A 27,782-nucleotide genomic window follows, 5' to 3' on the forward strand; every position below is an offset into this window, starting at 1 on the left:
AACAGCTACTAAGTATCTGCTCTTTCTGTACACCCTGTCATTCAATCTCCACATTAATAACCTGGGACCTGAATATAATCATCCTCAGTTTAAGGTGAAAAGGCTAAAACTTTGAAAGGTTATATAACATGTCCAAAGTCACACAAGTAAATAAATCTTTGACCCTATAATCTGACTGATTCCAAAGCCCATTCTCTTAGCCAGAATGCTCCAGCTACTTCTGTCTGGTGGCATACTGGTTTCCTATCCCCACTCTGACTGGAAAGGATTGCCTTGGACAAAAGGAAAAAAAACCAAAACAAAACAGCCAGGGATGTTGTGGCAGGTGGCTTGATGTCTCATAGGCAATTGCAGTAACAATTTCTCTTCAAATAGATAAAGTGCCAAAGTCATTTCTCTTTAGTTATAAGCAGTGAGAAATGCCGTGCATGTAGACAGCAATCTGTTGAGCTCTGAAAAGTAGTGATGCATTCAATTTTTTTTAACTTTTCATGAAAACAAATATTTTTCAGTTGTTTGGAGCATTTCAAGATGTGGAAAATACCAAAGCAATTACCTTATGGAATTTATGACCAAAGTTTCATGATGATTCCTATCTTGTTCTTAGGAGTTTTCCGGATTGATAGAGTGTGGCTTACTCTAATTGTATGAACAAGATTAAGGACCCTGTAAAACAGACCTGCAACCTAAACAGATATAATCAGAGAAAGATCTGTGAGAGGTTATTTGCTAAAATCTTATTCTAGAGATTTTTCCATATGGTTCAACGTAGTTTAGTTTTTTGAAAACTAAAAGTCTATCTTATATAAACAAAAATGCCTAGCCAACATAAGGAAATTGTTTTAAAGGTTTTTATTAAATATGCATGCCATATATTTCTTCTTTTAAGCAATTACAATATTCACTCTGTCCTGGGAGGCTTTCTTCCTAATGACATTAACACAAGAAAAAAGATTCATTGGCATGAATACGATATTTAACTGTTCAAATTAAAAGCAGACCTCAAAGCAGCCTTTCAAAGAGAGTATTTGAAATAACTTTTCTGTGAACTGAAGCTGGTAATGACTTGGTGGGGGGGGAAAACCCCTCTCTGTCCTTTCTCCACTCATATCCATCTACTCTGAGCCAAGGTATTCCCTGCTAATCATACATATTTTATTTTCATCCAACTTTCTAGGCACCTTAATTTAAAAAAGAATCCCATAGTAAAGTACTTAGTCAACACGATGAAAGTTCCCTTGCTTGTGCAATTTCTGTTTCATGACAGCCCTCCCTTTATATAGTTCTTTTCATCTCTTTACTTTAAGGACTTGTTTTAGACTATAATTATTCTTGAGACCTGCATTAACACAACCATTAAATCTTGTATAGGTGGATGATAAATTGGGAAGCTAACAAGTTGCACGATCTTTTTCTCAGAATTCTTCTTGTTTGAACTCAACCACCATAAAGCAATATGAAGAAATATCTACATTTCAGAAAGCAAAACGTACACACACAAACACACACACAAAATTTTACTGCCAGAAAATCTAGATATTATGAAAGATTATGGATAGTACCTTGACAATAATTCATTTCTATTAGCCTCTTGGCAAGTGATTTGGGGAAAACTTCTAAAAAAGGTATGTCATAGTTTACAAATTTTACTTTTGGTAGCTTTAACCATTTTAAAAGATCTTAGTATTCCCCCTCCATCTCTCCAATGGGAAACCATTGAATTGGCATTTCCCTTAAAATAGAGGTAACGTGGAATTCAAAGGGTTTTTTTTATTCTATAAATAAAAACCCTGAAGTGAAAATAATCTTATTTTCATTTTCAAAAATGACACTTCAGAACTTTATCAAAAATTCCAGAGCAAGCAAAATAAAGATTGTACCCAATACCCTCTTTTCCCACATAACTGGAGCTGCATTTTATAGATATTTCAGCCCATACCTATCAAAAAGAAAAAGAAATTCTGGGACAAAAATCTGTATTGGGGGCCTCTAATGCTGATCCTTTGCATCCTAATTAATGGTTGCCCATGACCTGGAGCACCAAGTATTGCACTTCTGGCATTATTTGTAGTTGGCTAAGATTCAATTAATTGAAATTTTTTGCTGTTGCTGAGGAAAGTGTGAAATGGAGTATTTATAATCATGGATACCTGATTTTTATTTACAGTCATCTGAGAGAAATTTTACATTGGTGACTGAGCTGCAACATCTAAAGTTCAGGATGTCAGAAACACTTGACTCTCAGATGCTTTTAAAATGTTTTTAAAAACATATACATAATATGTACTTTTTTTCTTCCTCTGGAGAAAAATGCTCATTTTACAAAAACTTTCTACTGTGGAAACTTCCTACTGTGTCTTGGAAAAAATAGTTACATTAAAGTCCACTCATCAATTGCTAATTAAATAATTCCTGACGCTCCAAGTGGACCTATAGCTGAGTTTGACAGTATTTTATAGGACTAAGTTATATTTTGGCTTAGTTTTAATATCCAAGGAAACTCATTTCATAATTGGTAGGTGTGTAAATATGCTGGAATTTCAGGTTCTTCATTTTGTTAGGAAAAATATAGTAGGAACTTCTCTTTCCCCTGCCAACTGAAATTACAGAGCAAGTCAGCATGCTTAGGTACCAAACACACCTTTTTCTAGGGATAAAGAAAAATAATATATAGAAGGAAAGGTTTTTTGTTTTGTTTTTGAAGCAGGTTGCATTTTATGATATTTCAACTTCATGTTTTTTACTAATATTAAGTGGCTCAACGATTGCAGAATGTTTTATGTACTATTGTTGCACTGCATAAGATCAGCTCTTGGTAAGCAATGGTATCAAAAGCAATACTGGCTACTATTTATTCTCTGCTTAGGTGGCAATGCAGTAAGTGTTTTACATACTGTATCATATTTAATTTTTATAACAAATCAGTGAGGCTTAACTCAGCTGTCTGAACTGGCCTGGCCAGGCCCATCAGTGGAAATTCAAAAAGGACATTTAAGGGGGGCCTGCTCCTAAGTCAACGTCATTTCCCAGATTTGCACAGGTTGTGGCTTTTTAGAGGATCTGAGAAATTACCAAATTATCAGCTTCAGCAATACAGGAACAAACTATAATAGGACTGATGTGGGACATGCTGATTAAGAGAATAATTTCCTTAATAATGGTAGTTACCGTTAATGGGATATGTACATTTTCTTTCTCCAAAAGATTTCAAAATTATTTTGAATACTTTTTCTTCTGAAGCTACTTTTGAATACTTTTTCATAAAGCTACTGAGATAACAGGGCATATCCCGGAAAGATTGATTTCATTTTGTTTTTCTAGTAGATTATCAGCTGTTTTCCAATATCTGTCTTTACTAGCACAAGCAGTATGGTTTACATGAATAGATGAGGAAAATGGGGATTTTGAAAAGATAAAGCTGAAAAGTTGGTGGCATATTAAAATTAGAACTAAAAACTCTATCCTCAAAGTTTTCTTTTTCTACATATTACGCTCTTTCTATTAAAAAGTATTTTTCTGTAGCTTTAAATAAGTAAAAGGCCATATTACTGACCTATTAAAAAAGTAACGTGAACATTCTGATTTTCTACCATGGAATAATTAATAGGTGAATGAAATTGAAAAGTGCTTGATTTGATGACTGTCGAACATCAAATAACAATGCACAGTTAATTTGAACAACTTCCAGTGAGAATTAGCTTTCTGCTGGCCTTCATTGTGTGCTGGTGCCCCATTGTTTATAATTACACATGTACACTGTGATAGTGCAGTCGTTAAATTAGAAATTGAACTTCTTTGACAACTGCAGTGAAACTTGACAAAAGATGAATGTGATTTTTTTTGTTTGTTTCCCTTCTTCTTTCACTTATTTAAACATGTATTAATTAACTTGTTCTGGCAAGTGTTTAGTAAACACTGAGCAAGGGCATTTCTTTAGTGGTATAATTAAAATTCCCTTTTAAAATGTTTTGCATGATATTTTATGCACAATTTGACTCCAGTAAACAGAGGTTCTAATTAAAGTTTGTAAGTGAAGGCCATCAGAATTGATAAAACATCCAGCAACCCATTCAAGCACATTGTCTTCCTGTCTAGTTCAAGTCTAGTGTGATGGTCAGTTAACATTAGCCTGAATGAGTTAAGATGTCCCCAACTTCACAGGCCCCCTTCTACTTTAGTTAGTCTCAGGGAATAAACCTTTAAATGTTGCAGTACCTCTTGAAGTTGTTATACAATATTTATTCAATTAAATTTCTTCAAAGATACTACACCAGGATATTATGAGAAGGATCTAATTTAGGTTATGGATGCTCTGAAAATAAAGTGTTGCATAAAACACACTGAATGAATGAAGCCATCCAAATAGCAAGTAGGGCTTCAATTATTTTTTCCCATTAACAACTTGGTGTAAAAGGTTACACCTCTGTAAACAGTACTGTCCTTCTGGGTGAGAATAGCCACTGTAGCTTTTCAATGTTAACAGGTAAATGTCCAAAGCACATCCTCCCTTTTTTGCCATATTTCTCTGTGTGTGTCCGGGGAGTGGGGTTGGTGAGGAAGGTGAAGAGAAATGGAAAAGAATTCATTTTGCCTGTAACGCAATAATTGACCTGAAGTGAGAGATATTTTAAGAGAAGCTTTAAACTCCCAGTCTTTAAATTATTCATACTCTTTTTTCCTTTTAGTGATGCTGTAAACAACTCCAGAAAGCAAAGCTTTAAGTGCAAGAATTGTTGGTAATTAATAAGTGATTTACTGGCTCTCAGGATCACTCATGTCTCTAATGATCTGTTTTTAATTCATGGGGGTTAAAACAGATTCTGCCCGATCACTTCCTTCAGACCTCCCGGTACTGTACCTGAGCCAGCTAGGGGTGAGAGCAGAAAGTTATTCCCTCTGGCTCTGAACTGTAGAATTGGAGCTTGCTCTCCAGAGGTAACAACCACTTCTGCTTTTGTAAAAGAAAAGCAAAATAGAATGTAACCCCGACTCCAGCGGGGAATCTACCCAATGCTGGGTTTACTTAGCAAGCCCACTAAGCTTTCAAACTAAGCTACCTTTTCAGCCTGGCTTTTTTTTTTTTTTTTTTTTTTTTGGTGATAAAAGTGAGATTTTGGTGTCTAACACTCCTTCGTTATTGTTTTCTTAATTTCTTTGAAGTTTGAAAGAGAAAGAGAAACGCTATTTATCAGGTGCTGCCCCTTAAGACCCTAAAACTGTACTATTCCCAATTTGAAGATGAGGAAATTGAAGCACAGAATATCAAGCCACTTGCCCACTTCTCAAGACTAATAAGTATTGATGCTGGGATACATGTGGGTGAACTGGCTCAGAGTGTGCTTCTAACCACAGGGCTGTTCTATCCGTGGATATCAGCACACCAGCCCCAACGTCACACATGAGAAACAAAAGCTCAGAGAGGTGGAAGAGCTTGCCTGAGATAAGTAACACGGGGAGTAAGGGAGAGAAGGACAGTGAGGCCTAACACCCAGCAGCGCTTCTAAATACCACTGTTGTGGGAATTCCCTGGCGGTCCAGTGGTTAGAACTCTGCATTCTCACTGCCAAGGGCCTGGGTTCAATCCCTGGTCGGGGAACTAAGATCCTGCATGCTGCACAGCACAGCCAAACAGATATCACTGTGGTAACTTTTGACAGTCGTATTGCTTGTGTTTATCCTACATATCCATGCCTTCTCAAACCAAACATTGAAGATGACTTGGAACTCTTCTTAATGATTCAGAATCATTATCGTGACTATTCATGTGCTGGATTTCCTCAAGTGCTGTGAGGTTTTTGTATGTCCATGCTTACAGTCATTAGTCCTATCATCAATTCAGGCGTTCAGTCATTCTTACATTCAGTCGCTCATGCGTTCATCCACGCATCCACTTATTTTACAAATGTTTATCTGGTGTCACTATGTGCAGACTGTTCTCAGCATAGGAGCACAGAGTGTCGCCTATCCACCAGGGCCAACTCCTTACCTGTCCACTCTGTCTTTAGTTTTCTGTCTGTCTTTTGAAGCCTTTCTCTGGGCTTTTCAGCCACCCTCTCCTACTAATGGGACTCCAGCCTCCAGCACTCCTTACACTGTCCCTTTAATTTGCTGGGGATTTAGAAACCTGATGATAAATTTGTTCAAATTTTGTCTGAAATGAGAGTAAATAAAACCTAGATGCTGTTTCCATGAGCAAAATACAAATGAGATAGTGAATGTTATGGTTGAGAAGGAGGCTCTAGATTAGCTGGGTTTGGTCCAAGTTCTGCCAACCACTAGTTGTGCACCCTTGCGCAAAGCATCCGGTCCCTCCAAGCCTGTGTTTCTTGTGTCTGGAGTAAAGGATAAGGGTGGTGGTCTCCATTTCAAAGAATTGTTGTTTAAGACTACATGTTTACAGAGCATTTATCCCATTGTATGGCACAAAGCAAACTTTGTTTGCTGTTCTTATTTAGCTTATACATTTTGTGACAACTATTTTTACCTCTCAGAGACCTGTGTTGTGGTTATACGTTTAGGGGAGTTGTGAAGATTCAGTTGTAAGGTCGCAGCTATAATGAGCACTTATCATGGACAGCAGCCTGGCCTGTGACTCCTCAGAGTGAGTTCAGAGCAAGGACTCCAGAGTCTGATGCCAGGGCTGGAGTCTGGCTTCATCATGTACCCATTACCTGACCGTAGACAAGCTACTCGATCTCTGTAAGTTTCAGTTTCTCATCTGCAGAAATTATAAGAATATTATCCACCACACAGATTGTCATCAGAATTAAATGAAGAGGTATTTGTGATGTGCTCAGCACAGTGCCTAGCGCATAGTAAGTTCAGGAATAGAGCACAGCAAATTTAACTATTATTATGAGCTAGAATTCATATAATGGACAAAGGTTTAGATATTATATTAGCAAGAATAAATACAACATCTCCACTCCTCATAGCACTTTCATGAGTATGAGCCTTTAAAAAGCATCTGTGACGTGCCAGTCATTTCACAATGACTTAATGGTAAACCCAACCATGTGACTCCTTTTGCAGTTTAATAAAGTTAAATCTGTTTCGAACTCCTCACCCCCGCTACGGTACCCTTGTAGCTCCCAGCCAATACACTCGGGCTGCCTTTTCATTGAGCTATTGGAAGAAGACCAAACTCACTGAAATCATTCACACTAATGCGCAAGTGGGTTTTGACATCTTGCAGTCTTATTCAGGCGTCGTTGTCTTAAATGGCTATGCATCCGAAAGAAGTAAAGCTGCCAGAGAGCCTAATGTACAAGCAGGGAGTAATATGAAACCAAGTCTTTCATAGATTTCTGCAACCTAAACATATAGTTTGCTACAGAAATGTTTAAAATTCATGCCATGAATAGCTAGTTAAAGGCATAAAATGCTTTCTCTTCTCCTTTGTTCACACAAGTCAAAGAGAGCATCCACAAGCCCAACGGCCCTGTGGAGCCAGGCAGTAAGGGAATGAAGCAGGCAGGTTTCATAACTGATAAAGGAATGAAGCAAGCAGGTTTAAGAAAACTGCAGAGAATGTGAGATGGCAAAAGACAACTGAATGGCAATTGGACACACAGTGGCAGGCATCCATAAGGATCATGGGGGAGCGCTAGCACTGATTCAGGAGGCAGCTCCCTCCACTCCAGAAATGAAGATGTCACCAGCGCTTCTGTGGTTTCAAGTTAATCCAGAAATAGGCATGCATTGATCTTTAAAGATGAGTGACTGACCGAAGTTTCTCAATTGTGAAAGGCAAAATAAGAAATGTGCAGGAGGCAAAGTGTATCCTCTGCTAAGATATTCTTTGACAACTTAGGTAGTTGTGACCATCTTACTAGCTAAGACCTCACATAGATTCTCATTCATTTTATCCTCACAACCATCCTACAAGGTAGGCACTATTAATATCATTCCACTTTATAGATAAAAAAAATTGAGACACACATTGGTCCCCTATTTGCCCAGCCGTATTCTGATACTTCCTCTCACAATAAAATAGTTTGGACTCCCCCCCAAAAAAATGTGGAAAAAGAACTGTGTCTTTTTGATTCAAGTTTTGGGGTTTTTTGTTCCCAAGTGAGTATTTCAAGCCAACAAATATTCCTTGAGCCTCAACTATGTATAAAACGCCCTTTTATGTGCTGTAACACATTTGATTTTATCTTCATTAATGCAATGTCTGGAAAATGATTTTAGAACAAGGGTAATACTGTTAAAATAGGTTCATCTGGAAACACATCAGTTTGCAAACAGATTGGCATATTATCCACAAATATAAACATTTACAAAAAATTCGGGCATCATTCGATGACTGTTGCCATCATGATTCATTGGCACAAGAGGAATGCTACATGATGAAAGATGCCAAGGCTGTTTGACACATTTCAGTGGAGTTCATTACACACACGAAACGGAACCAATTTTACTCAACAGTGACTTTGACATTTACAGAAAAATGAAATGGAGGCTTCGAAATGAAGACTTCATGTGAAATCTCTACCAAAAATTTTAAATTGGTTCTATCCTTATGTCACCACTTCTAAAAGATCAGCCATGTACTATAGACTTACTTTTATTCACAGCAGGTGGCAACCTATTCAAAACAAAATTCCCTGGGTGATCAGAAAATCAATCGTGAACAAACTTAATTGGCTGTAAAACTCTTCTCTTAGAATAAAGAACATATATATATATTTAAAGATTTACTTGTAGGAAGACCTGTCCGTTTGGCTTCACTCTGTTTAATTCATCCTGATATCACAGTCCTGCTTCTTTGATTTGCCGGTTTTAATGGAGTAAATACCATCCTTGTCCCCACTGCACCCAAAGATAGTGTGAGAATGGAGAGGTTTCAGGCTCTCAAGAGTTGGAATACAATAGGGTCAGGAGAAATGTTAAATAGTTGTAAATAACCAGCTGTCTTCTACTTCACTGACCATAGAATGTGAGAAGATGTACCAAAAATTCGGAAGGGACTTATGGTACCTATGCTAAAAGCATTACTAATGGGTTATGCCAATGGGTTAGGATGACTTATGGGTAGATAATATTCTGTGAGCAGCATTATGCAAAGTGCTATGCTCCAGTATTTCTGTGCAACACCATTTATTTGAAGAAATAATTTCATAACAGATTTTAAAACATTCTCTTACTAGGGTAAATGGTTCAAGTATATTAATAATGTTGCTTTATTGAATGCTTACTTGCTTTCAATGCCAAAGTTAAGGCTCTGCATGCCAAAGAATGAATGTACTTGGTTTAATTTGTAAGCCTAGATGGCATTATAGTAATATTGCACTGATTAGAATTAATCAAGAACACCAGAACAAATGTATGCTAAGTCTGAATTCTAAAACTTTAAAGTAATTATATTGCTTTTAAATCTGTCTAATATTTACTTGCTTGTCTGTAAATAGTATAATAAAATCACTATCTCAAAACCAGATAATATAGTTGAGTCATTCAGACTGTTATCAAACATAAGTCACTGAAGAAGCAATTCAATCAATAGAGAAGTTTTCTAATTAGCATATTAATTATTTGCAAATAAAAGGTGATTCCAAAGTACTCCAAGGAAATTGAAGACATTGTAGTTTGTCTTCTCAGTCTATATCTCCTATGAAATATTTTTACATTATTAATTTCCAGTGATCTAGTGGAAAAGATTTTGCTAATCAAAGGAAAACTTCAGCCCAGCTTCTGCCATTAATTATCACATATTCTAAATTGGTAGACCCTGAATTAATGAGGCCCAGGCTTCTTCTAACTAGCATGCATTAAAATAAAAGCTGGACTTGATTATGTACTCTTGTGAAGATTGAAGTATATATGCATATTGGCTGCCAGACAAATAAATTTTCAAAGTATGTAATTATCAATGTTATGTGGGCTTTGCCCCACTAACCGTAAACATCTTAATTACCTTCTACACATGGCTAGGAAAAGGCTTCTGCAAAGATTCAAACTATTGCCTATAAGAAATAGAAATCCACCCCCCCCCAAAAAAAAAACAGATTCTAGCAAAAAGAAAATAAAAAGTAGAGACTTGGTCTATTAAGTAATCTTTTAACTTCATTGCTAAACTGTCATTGGGCTGTAATTAGGCAGGTCAAGTTTTATTTTTATAGAGTTTTTGATATCTCTAACTCATTTGCTGTTAATGCCATGAGGGGATGGGGGCAAAAAGATACAATATCCACACTGTTTTGTATTCTTTCCATTCCCACTGTCTAATCTTCTGGTTCTTTCCTTCTTGAATAATCATACCTGCTATTTTAAAATTCATTGTCTATGTAGGCCATTACTTTCTTGTCATTTTACTTTACTTTCCGAGACCTACAGAACGAGCCAGCACATCCGATTACTACTTGCCATGTGGTTTTCTTGTATTATTTTGGTTTTTTTTCGGTATGCGGGCCTCTCACTGTTGTGGCCTCTCCCGTTGCAGAGCACAGGCTCCGGATGCGTAGGCTCAGCGGCCATGGCTCACGGGCCCAGCCGCTCCGCGGCATGTGGGATCTTCCCGGACCAGGGCACGAACCCGTGTCCCCTGTATCGGCAGGCGGACTCTCAACCACTGTGCCACCAAGGAAGCGGTTTTCTTGTATTTTGACTGCTCAGAAGTCAGCGACTTTCCCACATTTCTCAAAGTTGTGCTATACCAGGCCCTTTCCTTCCTTTCCTTGAACTTACAGCCATTTATCACCTTAAGAATCCAGCTTTTTGCATCTAAGGTCATGTTTGGAATATGGGGGTTTTTTTTCATTTCATATTTTTAGATTAAAATCTAAAATCTGTATATCATTAATTTCAGCTATATCAAATTCTTACCCGATATAATATCAGCATGTTAAATTACAAGAAGACATGTATGTCCAGTCCCATTTTTGCAAGGGCACTATTGCTACACTGAAGCTAGGTCTGATTTTTTTTTTCACCTGAATAAAGTAAAGATGATTTTCAAAACTTTAACAAAATGGAAAGGGGAAAAAAACACATAGATTGTATGAATGAGTCTGTCCTCCAGTGAACTTTCCTTTTTGCCCGTATTCTTCTTGAGACAGGCAGTGGGCATAAAGCTTCTGCCTTCTCTGTTTCTATACTGTTACTGTGAAATACAGAATCGAAGTCTACACAAAGGCAAACAATTGGCAAACGGACTAATTCTGATTTTTAAAGTGCTTCTATTCTTTAATTTTAAGAGAATTTGACTTGCTTGGAGATGCCTCTTGAAACATAAAAAAGTATTTAAAGCCTAAGAGGTAACCGAGCTATCTTTTGCAGACTTTTGCAAGCTGCTGTAGATGGATTCTACACTTGCAATGCAAATAATAGTAACAATAGTAGTAATAATAAACAGCTAATACTTATTAATACCTTACTGAGTGCTAGGCACTGTTTTAAGTGCATGCAATGACTCATTTAATCCATATATAACACCCTATGAGGTAGTTACTGTAATTACCCCCATTTACAGAAGAAGAAACGAAGGTACAGTGAAATCAAGCATTTTCCCCAATTCACAGCAATTTAAACTCAGGCAATCTGTCTCCAACACTGATAATCTTAAGCACTATGCAATCCTGACTATTAAGAAGTATTATATGAGAATTGCTAAGTTATATATTCAATAGTGTAGAGTTTGTTGGAGTTTTTTTTAACTATAGAATTTCACAGAGAAATCTATCCCTTTAACATCAAATATGAGTGGATCATGGTAATTTTAGTAATTCTGCATATTGAGTTTTAACAAGGATACACCCTACCAAGTTGGTACAAAAAGAGCTGGGTTACAGCAAAACTACATGTTCTACCATACTTGGAAACTCTGCTTAAATTTGTAGCACTTTAAAAGCTTATTACCAGCCAAGCAGAAAAAAATATGAAATACTTGACATTTTGGTATCTGCGATATTAAAAAGAACTAGTATTTAATAGTCAAGTGGCAACAGCTTGTAGAGTTTGCGTACAACATCCACAGGGATCGATTTTTCTTTAAAATGGCCTTTAGGAGTCTGCCTTTTAAACAGCTGACACCTCCATTCTCTGCATCCCTCTTTCCTGCCAGCACTGTGGGCCACACACTGAGTGCAGCAGCAGATGTGTAATTCTTCACTGCAGGATTTGTCTACACAAATAATGGAGAGTGTGGGAAATTAAGAAAAATGTAATTTCCACTGAAGCAACTTCAGTGTAATATCTACTACTAGAAATGAATAGATGTCTTTAGAGGGCTTTTCTCCATATGGTCTCTCAGTCCCCTTTATGTACCATCCACAAGAAGAGAGAAGAACCGTCGTTACCTAATTGATCATCAGTCATTCCACACCTGTACCAAGGCCACATAATGACAAATATAGCTACCTGGCATTTTTCCAGCATGACTAATTGTCACAGTACTAATTCACTCACCTGTGGAAGTTTCAACTTCCCCAGCCTGCTGTCAAGAAGATGCATAATAATGGAATAAAGGTTTAAAAATGCTGAACACTGTGAAATATTACACTTATATTCCAACAGAAAACTTCCACTTAAACATGTGTTGGGTGCCTATAATTATTAATTGCTGAGGTTTAAAAAAAAAGAAAAACTGGTCATATATACATTTACCCGGTAGAAAAATAGGACAAAAGGGAACAAATCTTTTCTGACATAGAGGGAAAAAAAAATACTGATCAGATTACCTACAACCTGTTCCTTTATCTGCACTTATTTATTAACTGTACCAGCTTAATTACTACTCTGTTCTACATTACAAAGCCCTTCACTTTTTTATTAATATTATTTAAGAAAATAGGTTTTCTATATCAAATAGTAAGATGAAGGAGTAATCTATTGGATTTTTTTTCAAGAAACATGGGAAAGTTTAGGAAGGAGATATAGGCATGTATTACTTAATTTACATAAGATATTAAACCAAATTGTGACATCTTTGCCAAGCACTCTGGCCCAAGGATTTGTTTCAAATGCTAGGTTGTGTTTTTGAAAATTAGTATTTGTCATGGAAAATTATTACCGCGATTATAATAGCTGACTTTTCTGAAGATCTTGCCGTCGATTGCCCTCACTGTGGTATTGAGGTATATCTGATGTACCTGTGAAAATTACATAGAAACTGTTGGACCAATTTTAATATATATACTTAGTTGCCTATGATACAAGTAAAATTTAGAGAGAAAAGCCCACCAGGATTTCCTAAAGAAATTTGAATAGAATTGTTCATTTTATTCTTTATTCTGTTAAATACAAATTCCATAGGTTGTTCATTAACCCATCCTGTAGTGTTAATTGGGTTGTATGAGGAAAAAAGTTTCCTGGTCAAGTTTGGGAAATACTGGACTAAATGCAGGCTTATCATCATTGCTACAAAATTTCACTTCAGAAACATCAATATGTATAAAAAAAATTTTTAAGACAAAAATCTTCAAAAAAAACAACAAAAAAAGAAACCTCAATATGCTAATGAGCATCCTGAAGGGAAGGCATTAGGTCTTTTCCAAGCTTATCTGACCCAGGCTGTTCCATCACAACACATCTCGGAAGCCAAGAGTCTGCAGAACAGGCTTCTGCCTCCACATCACAGGTGCTCGATACACTGGAGCGAAATTTCAACATTATCCACTTTCAATTGAATCAAAACTGTCTGTGATATTCTTTCATGAGGTTAAATATGCAAATAGAATCAGAAACACAAACTCATTTCTTCTAACCAGATCTCAACCCATATACTCAGAGGTAAAAGAGTAGTGAAATAATCCACTCTGGCATGTTGACCTACAGCAAGGCTATTACTTAAAACAGGGTTTTTAAGTGATAGAAAAGGAGAGAGAAAAACAGCAGCTTCCTACTCGGAACACACCTTGCATTTAGCATATCTGAAAGACTGTTTCCCTCATTTCAAAACTGATAGACAATTTATTTTTTGTTGTTTTGCTATTCAAATTTATGTCCTCTTTTTTTCCCAGAGCTTATTTGCTCTAACGCTGAATTTTAAGCACCTCTAAAAAATGCTTAATATGTTATTATTCTTTCCAGATATCCTCTGAGAGCCAAGCCAAGAACATTAAGGAAGAGAGGAGGAATGAGGCTGGATACAGTGCAGTGAAAAAAGACACTTCAAGGAGAAGGGCACCCACTACTCAGAGACTGGACTGTGTCATCAAAATGAGAACTTACCGATACTTCTTGCTTCTCTTTTGGGTTGGCCAGCCCTACCCAACTTTCTCAACTCCATTATCTAAGAGGACTAGTGGTTTCCCGGCAAAGAAAAGGACCCTGGAGCTCTCTGGAAACAGCAAAAATGAGCTGAACCGTTCGAAAAGGAGCTGGATGTGGAATCAGTTCTTTCTGCTGGAGGAATACACAGGATCCGATTATCAGTATGTGGGCAAGGTAGGATTCCACTGGGCTCTTTGACATTCTGGTTTGAAAAGCTTGAAGAAGTTACTTCTCATAAATAGATGGGGAAGATGTGAAATATTCCCCCAGTACAGTAAGAATTGTTGCTTATCTGGTAAGACTTTTTTTTTTCCACTTGAGTAGTTTCAGGAAGACTGTAGCGAGAAGCTGAGAAATGTTAGCACTGCAACAAAGAAAGAGAAATGCTTCCGTTGAAAACGAAACACCTACAACCAGCCGCATAGGATTATCATAAATCCTTGAATTTTTACTTTAGCTTGAAAAATGTGGTCCAGCTATTCTATAAAGTAGTATGTATTGAAAATAGGAATAGAGTGATTAAGCTGTAAGGAAAAGAAGTTTCCTTTTTCTCATTGTGAAAGGAAACATTCTGAGCTTTAGTCCTTTGGCCACGTTCAAATTAACTATTTTTTAACTCTGCTACCTACAGTGCCATCCATTCTCTGACCAAATGGAGCCCTTTGTCCTCAAAACCCACCACTGCCTTAGATTTAGTTGTTACTGCTGTTGCTGTTTTGTCTTATCTCCCATAATTGGCAAGAGCCAGGCATTTCAAAACTTATGATTTAATTGTGGCAAGGTTCACAAAAGAGAAAAAATGATTATGTAAAGGTGCTATTTCCAAATATCATCTGACCATTTTATTGACTCCAGAAAGTAAAATGAGGACGTATCGCTTATTACAGCCCTTCCAGATTACTGGAGCTGAGTCAGGGAAACAGCTTAGTTATACTGTCATCATGAGTTTTCACTGAAATTTTATCATCAGCTACATTCCTGTTGCAGAATATCTGCATCCCGCAAATAAGTGAAAAACGACAGGGACACAGGTTTGTACTTCGTAGGTTCTCTGTTTCAGAACATGGTATTGATAAGAAAAATCATTGTCATACATCCTTTACGTAAACACACTGGGAACAAACATAATAGAGATGATAAAATGTCTTTATGATTACAGCTACAATTTTAGAACATCTATATTTGGATATCACTCAAAAAGCATAAATTTTACAGATTCCAGGGGCTGCATGTTCACACTTCGATCTGTTATCAAATATCCCTGAATAACCCCGTGCCAATATTCTCTTTAAGCATTTACCACAATAAATGAAGGAAAGCCATCCATGGCTTGGGCTGAGGTAACCAGGCATCATTCCAGTGAAGTGAATTATTAATGTGGAATAAAGTAGGAGAGGAAGTATTCAGTGAAGGGGTGAACATCAACACGGATCCCCAAGGGTCTAACCTTGTATTTGCTATGAAATTCACATACTGTGTGACTGCTGAAGACAGTCCACTTACTTGTACTTCACTCCATTTCCTCTGTGAAATTTGAATAGCACTACACTGGCAAGGCTAAAAAATTATTGTAAAAAATAACAATAATCTTATAATCTTTAAAGCACTTTCTACAATACAAATAACATTATTGTTATAGAAGATTAAGTTTTTTAAAGTGCTGTATTTAAATAATTGATCCCCCCTTTCTTTTCTTTTTCTTCTCAATTTGTGATGCCATTTTACATAAAAATACATGTATTTTTAAAGAAAGGCCAGGTAGGGCTTCCCTGGTTGCGCAGTGGTTGAGAGTCCACCTGCCGATGCAGGGGACACGGGTTCGTGCCCCAGTCTGGGAAGATCCCACGTGCCGTGGAGCGGCTGGGCCTGTGAGCCATGGCCACTGAGCCTGTGTGTCCGGAGCCTGTGCTCCACAACAGGAGAGGCCCGCGTACCGCAAAAAAAAAAAAAAAAAAAGAAAGGCCAGATATTTCAAAATACTAGAAGCAACAATGGATAAAACCTCAGAAGAATCAGTTTTATGATTATAATTGTGAGAGGTAATATTGCCACGGGGAAAAATTGCGAGCTGTGGAGTCAAGCAGATCTGAGGCTGCATCGCTGTGCTGCCAATTGCCAGTCGTCTGGCCCACGGCAGGCTATTAACCTTTCCAGACTTTACTTTCTTCATCTAGAAAATGCATGGAGCAACGCCTACCTACGGCATGGAGCTGCAGTGTAAAGTGAGACAAGAACTAGTGGCTGGCATGTAGTAGGTGCAGAAAGAAGTTATTGATGAAGACTCCATTGTATACACTCTATTAAATCTGTCTGTAATGCGTGGAAGTGGATTACTGACTTTTATATCGTTGAAAAAGTAAAATGATATAATTAACGGATCTCTCAGTGGCTGGCAAATGTAGAGGATTGTGGGAAAACCCCTTCACAATCACAGCTTCAGTTTGATTCGTTGGATTTGGATATTTTATCGGCAGCAAGATAAGTTTCCCTTCCTCATCATTATCTGCCCCTGCCCCACCTCCTTGAAGTTATAACCCATAAAAAATATACACTAGAAAAAAAAAAGTCAAGGGCAATAATTGAAGTTATCGTAGGTGCCAGCATTGCTACATCAGATGTATGTAAGAGGTGTTCCTGAACTATTGATAAGGCATTTTCCTGAATCTGTCTTTGGACTATATGTTTTATCAACAGACAAAGGGATTAGACTACAATTTGTTTTTTACCACAGTTAAACGTAGACAAAAAATAAATATTTAAAAAGAAAAAAAAAGGTTCGTTTCTCATGTGGCAACAGGTTGGTCCACTTTTAAAAGATTTGGAGTAAACAGGTACCTGATGAGATTATCTGAATCCACAAGGTCAAGAAATTTGGGGGGGAAAAAAAAAAAATTAGACTATAGCAGAGGTTCCAAAACTTTCTTGGTTTGCAATGCCTGTAACATCTCGATAATTTTTTCACAATGCCCTTAGGCCAAAAGAAATAATTAGGCCCAAACAACTTAATACGTATTTATGTTCTAACAAATAAGTAACTAACAATTAATAGAAAAAATAATATTTTTATTTCACTCTTAAATAACCAGTTACTTCCTAATGGAATGTGGGCAGGTATTGGACACTGCACAACTTCTCAGATTGGACACCGACCCCTGGTTTCCTTTTCCACATTGATTTTCACACGGTACTTGCTTTTTAACACGGGCACTGTGGGAAACCCATCTTAATAAATATATGACATCATCGAAAGGAATGTAGCACCACCTGCTGTTGAAACTGTGATCTACTCTGAGCTAGTAATTCTCAAGATGTCTGATAGCTCATGTTGCTGTATTTCCCTCAAATTTTTAAAATATTTCCTGGTGCTGCAGTGAGTTCCCTGCTGCACACCAGGGTGCCTTGGTGCACACTCTGGGAACCATAGGAATGTGGTTAGATTGGTATATAAAGGTGTACAAAGGCTAATAGAACCTTAAATTGTGTCATTAGCCCTACTAAATAATAGCTACTTAGAGCCTATTCTTGAGACCTAAAACTGAAAAGGTTGATCTGTACATGTAACAGATAGAAGCATTAACTAAGGAAAAGTAATATGGTTGAGCAAATACACTTAAAGTAGAAGAAAGAAATTTTTACATTATAAGCAGCTGTTTATATGTGTGTTCCTTGGTTCCAGTTATTTGGAGGTAAGTCAGTAGGGATGACAGTGACTTCACAATGGGGGGAAATGTGAGAATGGGTGTGGGAGCAAGAGGCTACCTGGTGTAGAAGGAGAAAAAGAAAGTCACATAAGCATCCAAGAAGCAGCAGAAGATGGAGTCTGGAGGCTGGAGTGACAATGAAGTGAATATACAAGATCATGCTTTAAAACTGAAGCACAGGGACTTCCCTGGTGGCACAGTGGTTAAGAATCCATCCGCCTATGCAGGGGACATGGGCTCGAGCCCTGGTCCAGGAAGATCCCACATGCCGTGGAGAAGCTAAGCCCGTGCGCCACAACTACTGAGCCTGTGCTGTAGAGCCCGCAAGCCACAACTACTGAGCCCAAGTGCCACAACTACTGAAGCCCGTGTGCCTAGAGCCCGTGCTCTGCAACAAAAGAAGCCACCGCAATGAGAAGCCCAAGCACTGCAACGAAGAGTAGACCCCGCTCGCTGCAACTAGAGAAAGCCTGCACGCAGCAACGAAGACCCAAAAATAGGTTAATAGCCAAAAATAATTAATTAATAGTAATTAAAAAATTGAAGCACAAGCAAAGGTAGCAAGACCTTCCTTCTCATACTGTCTTAATGCTCCTCAGCATTGTTCTGTGTCCAGTAAGATTAACACAGAAACATGGACATGGCACAGCTGGGGAGGGATGCACTTGTAAATACAAGTGAGGAAGGCCAGTTACAGCTGAAATATTGACACCCAAACTCTGATTTATGAGACAATTCTCAACACCTCTACATACCTGAAAAGGTGGTGGCAGGTAGAGGTATCAGAATAGAAAGAAGTGGTCTTATATTGGGTAAAAGTTTGTGAGCATAAGATATAGACGTGGATACGGATACAGATAAGGAAGATGCTATTTTCTGAAACAGGGGTCCCAACCCCTGGGCCGCACGGCCTATTAGGAACCGGGCCACACAGCAGGAGGTGAGAGGCGGGCGGGGTAGGGGGGGCGGGCGCGCGGGGAGCGAAGCTTCACCTGCCGCTCCCCATAGCTCGCCTTTCTGCCTGAACCATCTACCGCCCCCTCCCCCGGCCCACCGCCGTGGAAAAATTGTCTTCCGAGAGACCGGTCCCTGGTGCCAAAAAGGCTGGGGACCCATGTTCTAAAATACATAACCATTTGGGGGAAATTTTATGCTGATTTAGCATAAGCGGCATCTGTGTCTGGGAGCTTGTTAGAACGTTAGACTCTTAGGCCCCACCTGAGATCTATTGAATCAGAATCTGCTTTTCAACAAAAGCAGAATTTTAGGTGAATTTTATGCATATTAAAATTTGAGAAGTGCTGCTTTTAACAGTATGTACATTGGCCTGGGTCTCACTTCCCCAGAGATTCTGATTTAGTTGGTTTTTAATTAAGTATTTATGATCCGAATATGTGGCGAAACTTGAGAACCATTGCCCTAGGAGAATATTATTGGCAATGATTATAATTAGATGTGGCAAGCTCAGTGATAAAATGGGCATCCCCAAAGTATTGTTGAAATATAAAGGAGAGGGGCCACCTGGGCTCAGGGGTTCAACAGAGCTTCCTAGAGACAATGATGGTGTTGGGACCACATCTTAAGGGAAGAACAGGTGTTAGCCCATCTGGCAGAGGGAGAATTACCAGTACTTCCCAATTAACTGGTTGCAGAAGCCAAAGGAGAGAATGCAGGAGGTTCAAAAAGTCGGAGATTTCAAGATAGAACAATCAGGATAGTGAGAGTGTCACTGATGCTAGCACAGAAAACAGAAAGAGGTACATGTTTTCTTGTCAAGGGCTAAAGGAAAGAGTATTTGATTTTATGCAGAATCACTTAGATTATCTTTGGCTTTATGTAAGCTGAATAGAAAAATAAGAGGGAAGCATTGTAATTCCACATTTTCAGAAAACCCCATGCCCCTTCTTCCAGCTTTACATAATATAGCAATTCCTTGACAATAGCTGGTATATAGCCTAAGATTAAATTCAATAAGAAAAAAACATAGGTAGATATAGATTAGATTTTGAAGACATGGTTATTCATTAATATAAGAATGAATATATTTAAAATCTCAAAACTATGCACAATTTTAGGCAAAAGATTCACATATTATCATTAAACAGCCCACAGCAACACTTAATTTCCTTGTCTCCTCCATTTTATCCCTCACAATGTTCTTAATCCTCTCCTTCCACACAATGCATAGGTAAAACTAGTCTCCATTAGAGGCCATTGAAATGCTTCTATTTTTAGCAGCATATCAAGAGATCTGTTTTTGTGGAATTTGATAAACCATATATTTCATAGATATTTTCTGATGTTAGCTTTTTGGAAGTTGGTGATGGTTTCTTATTTTTTTTCAATCTGCAGGTTTTTTTTATTCCTAATATGATTTAGCTATGCCTGCCCTCTTGGTTTATTTATTAGTCTTGCTCAAAATCTTCCTATTTTGTCTTTTCTTTTTTTTTTGAAATTTTGAATTTTATTTTGTTTATTTTTTTTATACAGGAGGTTCTTATTAGTCATCCATTTTATACATGTTAGTGTATACATGTCAATCCCAATCTCCCAATTCATCCCACCACCACCCCCACCCCCCGCTGCTTAACCCCCTTGGTGTCCATACGTTTGTTCTCTACATCTGTGTCTCAACTTCTGCCCTGCAAACCGGTTCATCTCTACCATTTTTCTATGTTCCACATATATCTGTTAATATACAATATTTGTTTTTCTTTCTGACTTACTTCACTCCGTAAGTAGATCCATCCACATCTCTACAAATGACCCAATTTCATTCCTTTTTATAGCTGAGTAATATTCCACTGTATATACGTTCCACATTTTCTTTATCCATTCATCTGTCGCTGGACATTTAGGTTGCTTCCATGACCTGGCTATTGTAAATAGTGCTGCAATGAACATTGGAGTGCATGAGTCTTTTTGAATTATGGTTTTCTCTGGGTATATGCCCAGTAGGGGGATTGTTGGGTCATATGGTAGTTCTATTTTTACTTTTTTAAGGAAACTCCATACTGTTCTCCATAGTGGGTGTATCAAGTTATGTTCCCACCAACTGTACAAGAGGGTTCCCTTTTCTCCGCACGCTCTCCAGCATTTGTTGTTTGTAGATTTTCTGATGATGCCCATTCTAACTGGTGTGAGGTGATACGGCATTGTAGTTTTGATTTGCATTTCTCTAATAATTAGTGATGTTGAGCAGCTTTTCATGTGCTTCTTGGCCATCTGTATGTCTTCTTTAGAGAAATGTCTATTTAGGTCTTCTGCGCATTTTTGGATTGGGTTGTTTGTTTTTTTAATATTGAGCTGCATGAGCTGTTTATATATTTTGGAGATTAATCCTTTGTCTGTTGATTCGTTTGCAAATATGTTCTCCCATTCTGAGAGTTGTCTTTTCATCTTGTTTATAGTTTCCTTTGCTTTGCAAAAGCTTTTAAGTTTCATTAGGTCCCATTTGTTTATTTTTGTTTTTATTCCCATTACTCTAGGAAGTGGATCAAAAAAGATCTTGCTGTCATTTATGTCGAACAGTGTTCTTCCCATGTTTTCCTCTGAGAGTTTTATAGTGTCTGGTTTTACATTTAGGTCTGTAATCCATTTTGAGTTTATTTTTGTGTATGGTGTTAGGGAGTGTTCTCATTTCATTCTTTTACATGTAGCTGTCTGGTTTTCCCAGCACCACTTATTGAAGAGACTGTCTTTTCTCCATTGTATATCCTTGCCTCCTTTGTCACAGATTAGTTGACCATATGTGCGTGGGTTTATCTCTGGGCTTTCTGTCTTGTTCCATTGATATATATTTCTGTTTTTGTGCCAGTACCATATTGTTTTGATTACCGTAGCTTTGTAGTATAGTCTGAAGTCAAGGAGTCTGATTCCTCCAGCTCCATTTTTTTCCCTCAAGACTGCTTTGGCTATTCGGGGTCTTTTGTGTCTCCATACAAATTTTAAGATTTTTTTGTTCTAGTTCTGTAAAAAATGCCATTGGTAGTTTGATAGGGATTGCATTGAATTTGCAGATTGCTTTGAGTAGTATAGTCATTTTCACAATATTGATTCTTCCACTCCAAGAACATAGTATATCTCTCCATCTGTTGGTATCATCTTTAATTTCTTTCATCAGTGTCTTGTAGTTTTCTGCATACAGGTATTTTGTCTCCCTAGATAGGTTTATTCCTAGGTATTTTATTCTTTTTGTTGCAATGGTAAATAGGAGGGTTTCCTTAATTTCTCTTCCAGATTTTTCATCATTAGTGTATAGTAATGCAAGAGATTTCTATGCATTGAATTTGTATTCTGCAACTTTACCAAATTCATTGATTAGCTCTAGTAGTTTTCTGGTGGCATCTTTAGGACTCTCTATGTATAGTATCATGTCATCTGCAAACATTGACAGTTTTACTTCTTCTTTTCCAATTTGTATTCCTTTTATTTCTTTTTCTTCTCTGACTGCCGTGGCTAGGACTTCCAAAACTATGTTGAATAATAGTGGTGAGAATGGACATCATTGTCTTGTTCCTGATCTTAGAGGAAATGGTTTCAGTTTTTCACTATTGAGAATGATGTTTGCTGTGGGTTTGTCATATATGGCCTTTATTATGTTGAGGTAGGTTCCCTCTATGCCCACTTTCTGGAGAGTTTTTATCATAAACGGGTGTTGAATTTTGTCAAAAGCTTTTTCTGCATCTATTGAGATGATCATATGGTTTTTATTCTCCAATTTGTTAATATGGTGTATCACATTGATTGATTTGCATATGTTGAAGAATCCTTGCATTCCTGGGATATATCCCACTTGATCATAGTGTATGATCATTTTAATGTGTTGTTGGTTTTTGTTTGCTAGTATTTTATTGAGGATTTTTGCATCTATATTCATCAGTGATATTGGGCTGTAATTTAATTTTTTTGTAGTATCTTTGTCTGGTTTTGGTATCAGGGTGATGGTGGCCTCATAGAATGAGTTTGGGAGTGTTCCCTCCTCTGCAATTTTTTGGAAGACTTTGAGAAGGATGGGTGTTAGCTCTTCTCTAAATATTTGATTGAATTCACCTGTGAAGCCATCTGGTCCTGGGTTTTTGTTTGTTGGAAGATTTTTAATCACAGTTTCAATTTCATTGTTCTGTTCATATTTTCTATTTCTTCCTGATTCAGTCTTGGAAGGTTATACCTTTATAAGAATTTGTCCGTTTCTTGCAGGTTGTCCATTTTATTGGCATAGAGTGGCTTGTAGTAGTCTCCTAGTATGCTTTGTATTTCTGCGGTGTCTGTTGTAACTTCTCTTTCATTTCTAATTTTATTGATTTGAGTCCTCTCCCTCTTTTTCTTGATGAGTCTGCCTAATTGTTTATCAATTTTGTTTACCTTCTCAAAGAACCAGCTTTTAGTTTTATTGATCTTTGCTATCGTTTTCTTTGTTTCTGTTTCATTTATTTCTGCTCTGATCTTTATGATTTCTTTCCTTCTGCTAACTTTGAATTTTGTTTGTTCTTCTTTCTCTAGTTCCTTTAGGTGTAACGTTAGATTGTTTGAGTTTTTCTTGTTTCTTGAGGTAGGCTTGTATAGGTATAAACTTCCCTCTCAGAACTGCTTTTGCTGCATCCCATAGGTTTTGGATTGTCGTGTTTTCATTGTCATTTGTCTCTAGGTATTTTTTGATTTCCTCTTTGATTTCTTCAGTGATCTCTTGGTTATTTATTAACGTATTGTTTAGCCACCATGTGTTTTTGTTTTTTAAGCTTTTTCCTTATAATTGATTTCTAATCTCATAGCATTGTGGTCAGAAAAGATGCCTGATATGATTTCAATTTTCTTAAAGTTACTGAGGCTTGATTTTTGACCCACGATGTGATCTATCCTAGAGAATGTTCTGTGCACACTTGAGAAGAAAGTGTAATCTGCTGTTTTTGGTTGGAATGTCCTATAAATATCAATAAAATCTATCAGGTCTATTGTGTCATTTAAAGCTTGTGTTTCCTTATTAATTTTCTGTTTGGATGATCTGTCCATTGGTGTAAGTGAGGTGTTAAAGTCCCCCACTATTATTGTGTTACTGTCGATTTCCTCTTTTCTAGCTGTTAGCAGTTGTCTTATGTATTGAGGTGCTCCTATGTTGGGTGCATATATATTTATAATTGTTATATCTTCTTCTTGGATTGATCCCTTGATCATTATGTAGTGTCCTTCCTGTCTCTTGTAACATTCTTTATTTTAAAGTCTGTTTTATCTGATATGAGTATTGCTACTCCAGCTTTCTTTGGATTTCCATTTGCATGGAATATCTTTTTCCATCCCCTCACTTTCAGTCCGTATGTGTCTCTAGGTCTGAAGTGGGTCTCTTGTAGACAGCATAAATATGGGTCTTGTTTTTGTATTCATTCAGCAAGCCTGTGTCTTTTGGTTGGAGCATTTAATCCATTCACGTTTAAGGTAATTATCAATATGTATGTTCCTATGACCGTTTTCTTAATTGTTTTGGGTTTGTTTTTGTAGGTCCTTTTCTTCTCTTGTGTTTCCCACTTAGAGAAGTTCCTTTACCATTTGTTGTAGAGCTGGTTTGGTGGTGCTGAATTCTCTTAGCTTTTGCTTGTCTGTAAAGCTTTTGATTTCTCCATCGAATCTGAACGAGATCCTTGTTGGGTAGAGTAATCTTGGTTTTAGTTTCTTCCCTTTCATCACTTTAAATATATCATGCCACTCACTTCTGGCTTTTAGAGTTTCTGCTGAGAAATCAGCTGTTAACTTTATGGGAGGTCCCTTGTATGTTGTCATTTTTTCCTTGCTGCTTTCAATAATTTTTCTTTGTCTTTAGTTTTTGCCAATTTGATTACTATGTGTCTGGGCGTGTTTCTCCTTGGGTTTATCCTGTATGGGACTCTCTGCACTTCCTGGACTTGGGTGGCTATTTCCTTTCCCATGTTAGGGAAGTTTTTGACTGTAATCTCTTCAAATATTTTCTCTGGTCCTTTCTCTCTCCCTTCTCCTTCTGGGACCTCCTATAATGCGAATGTTGTGTTTAATGTTGTCCCAGAGGTCTCTTAGGCTGTCTTCATTTCTTTTCATTCTTTTCTCTTTATTCTGTTCCACAGCAGTGAATTCCACCATTCGGTCTTCAAGGTCACTCATCCGTTCTTCTGCCTCAGTTATTCTGCTATTGATTCCTTCTAGTGTAGTTTTCATTTCAGTTATTGTATTGTTCATCTGTTTGTTTGTTCTTTAATTCTTCTAGGTCTTTGTTAAACGTTTCTTGCATCTTCTCGAGCTTTGCCTCCATTCTTTTCCTGAGGTCCTGGATCATCTTCACTATCATTATTCTGAATTCTTTTTCTGGAAGGTTGCCTGTCTCCACTTCATTTAGTTGTTTTTCTGGGGTTTTATCTTGTTCCTTCATCTGGTACATAGCCCTCTGCCTTTTCATCTTGTCTATCTTTCTGTGAATGTGGTTTTTGTTCCACAGGTTGCAGGATTATAGTTCTTCTTGCTTCTCCTGTCTTCTTGCTTTTATAGTTCTTCTTTCTTCTGTTCTTCTTACTGCTGCTCTCTTCCCTCTGGTGGATGAGGCTAAGAGGCTTGTGCAAGTTTCCTGATGGGAGGGACTGGTGGTGTGTACAGCTGGCTGTTGCTCTGGTGGGCAGAGCTCAATAAAACTTTAATCCGCTTGTCTGCTGATGGTTGGGGCTGGGTTCCCTTCCTGTTGGTTGTTTGGCCTGAGGCAACCCAACACTGGAGGCTACCCGGCTCTTTGGTGGGGCTAATGGTAGAATCTGGGAGGGCTCACCCCCAGGAGTACTTCCCAGAACTTCTGCTGCCAGTGCCCTTGTCTTCACGGTGAGACACAATCACCTCCTGCCTCTGCAGGAGACCCTCCAACACTAACAGGTATGTCTGGTTCAATCTCCTATGGGGTCACTGCTCCTTCCCCTGGGTCCTGATGCGCACTCTACTTTTTGTGTGCCCTCCAAGAGTGGAGTTTCTGTTTCCCCCAGTCCTGTTGAAGTCCTGCAATCAAATCCCACTAGCCTTCAAAGTCTGATTCTCTAGGAATTCCTCCTCCCGTTGCCAGACCGCCAGGTTGGGAAGCCTGATGTGGGGCTCAGAGCCTTCACTCCAGTGAGTGGACTTCTGTGGTATAAGTGTTCTCCAGTTTGTGAGCCACCCACCCAGCAGTTATGGGATTTGATTTTTTTGTGATTGCGCCCCTCCTACCATCTCATTGTGGCTTCTCCTTTGTCTTTGGATGTGGGGTATCTTTTCTGGTGAGTTCCAGTGTCTTCCTGTCGATGACTGTTCAGCGGTTAGTTGTGATTCCGGTGTTCTCGCAAGAGGGAATGAGAGCACGTCCTTCTACTCCGCCATCTTGGTGATGGTTTTCTTGGGGGAGTTTTTCCAAAAATTGATATGCTGTGCTTTTTTAAATATCATGAAAATTTGGGTTCCCTTTAATGCTCTAATGTACAGGTCCTCCTAATATGCCTTTCTCTTGAGTCATTAATGTCTACCCGATTCAATGAGCCACTAGTCATAGGATAATTAGACAGTAATGTTTTAACAGCCCATAAAAATAAAAGTTGTCAGCCATATACACCTTTAAAATTAGGAATGAACAATTATTTGTTCCTAATTACGTAATCCAAATTCAGTCAACATGAAGCCATATTTTATTCATCTGAAAGACCATTTAAAAGATGCTGTCATTAAAAGATTGCTTTCTTATATTCCTTTTTTTTTTTTTTAAAGAGCATAGACTTAGGAGTAGAGACCTCCTATGATGATTCAGAGACTAATTAACCACTGCTGCTTAAACAGGAACATCAGATTAAAACATCTTCATAGCTAACACTTACTGAGTATTGTTTTGTTCCAAACACTCTGCTAAGTGCTTCAGGTGTACTATTGCAATGTATCCTCACCAGTGAGTTTCCACTGTAATCTGTGTTTTACAGAGGAGTAAACTAAGGCTCAGATTGGGCCAGTACTTTAGCCCAAGATCTCTGACTGCTATAACCTGGCAGTCGACCTCTGTCTGACCTCACAAGTACTCAGTTATATCCCCTACCCTGTGCATCCACTACTTCACAGAGACATTTTGAGGCACAAATGAAGAAACAGTCCTAGAATATGCTTTGGCATTCAATGATTGCATTCAACTCAATACCACAAATACCTACTGAGGACCTGCTGTGTGAAACCCAAGCGTAGAGAGAAACAGAAAAAAATTTTAGAGACTACTTTTAAAGAGCTACACAGATGTGTTGCATTATTATTCCACGCATTCTTTTTAATTTTTCTTGTTTTAATTTCAAGAACACATCAGTGTTATTCAAAATAGTTATAGGTCGGCATTTTAAAATTAGATATGCAATTAGTGGTGTTTCTGGTCATCATGATGAAAAAGTCACTTTTCTTTTTATTTCCCTTGATAACCTTCTCTAAACTTCTGTTCTGATTCAGTCACCTGCAGTAATCTTTTCTCCCTGTGTCAGGACAAATGCCTTGGGCACATCTCTCTTCTTCATCATTTAAATTTAATGCTCAGACATTTAACATTTTCATATTTCAACCGGTTAGTGTATTTAAGAGAACGTGCCTTCACTTGCTCCTTGAACGTACTTTTTAAAAATGTTTCCAGAAGTAACTTCCCAACTGTCAATAACTGGCAGTAATGCTGATTTTGTTTCCGCTGTCGGCCAACTGATTCCACTTTCTTTAAGACAAAAGCTTCAATTTGCTATTTTATGCGTAAGAAAATGTCCTGTGTAACAGCCGTTCTCTGAGTCTTAAACCTCCCTCCCTGCAGTCACTCACATGGAGAGCAAAAGAGTTAGAATGTCTGACCTTGGTCATAAACCCAAATGCACTGTTTGGCTA

General features: G+C 37.8%; 1 protein-coding gene across 2 annotated transcripts in view; it reads left to right on the forward strand.

Annotated features, from left to right (window-relative positions):
- CDH6 (cadherin 6) overlaps positions 1-27,782 on the forward strand; it is a 129,422-nt gene that overhangs the window by 53,671 nt on the left and 47,969 nt on the right. Inside the window, exon 2 of one of the 2 annotated variants that reach the window (XM_060146902.1) lies at positions 14,032-14,388. In XM_060146902.1, the coding sequence (XP_060002885.1) occupies positions 14,161-14,388 (228 nt within the window). In that variant the 5' untranslated portion in view covers positions 14,032-14,160. Of the gene's footprint in view, positions 1-14,031; positions 14,389-27,782 lie in introns of those variants that run through there. The other variant, XM_060146903.1, reaches the window with a different exon arrangement.

The sequence above is a fragment of the Lagenorhynchus albirostris genome, chromosome 3 (genome assembly GCF_949774975.1).
Source record: "Lagenorhynchus albirostris chromosome 3, mLagAlb1.1, whole genome shotgun sequence".
NCBI classification, from domain to species: Eukaryota; Metazoa; Chordata; class Mammalia; order Artiodactyla; family Delphinidae; genus Lagenorhynchus; species Lagenorhynchus albirostris.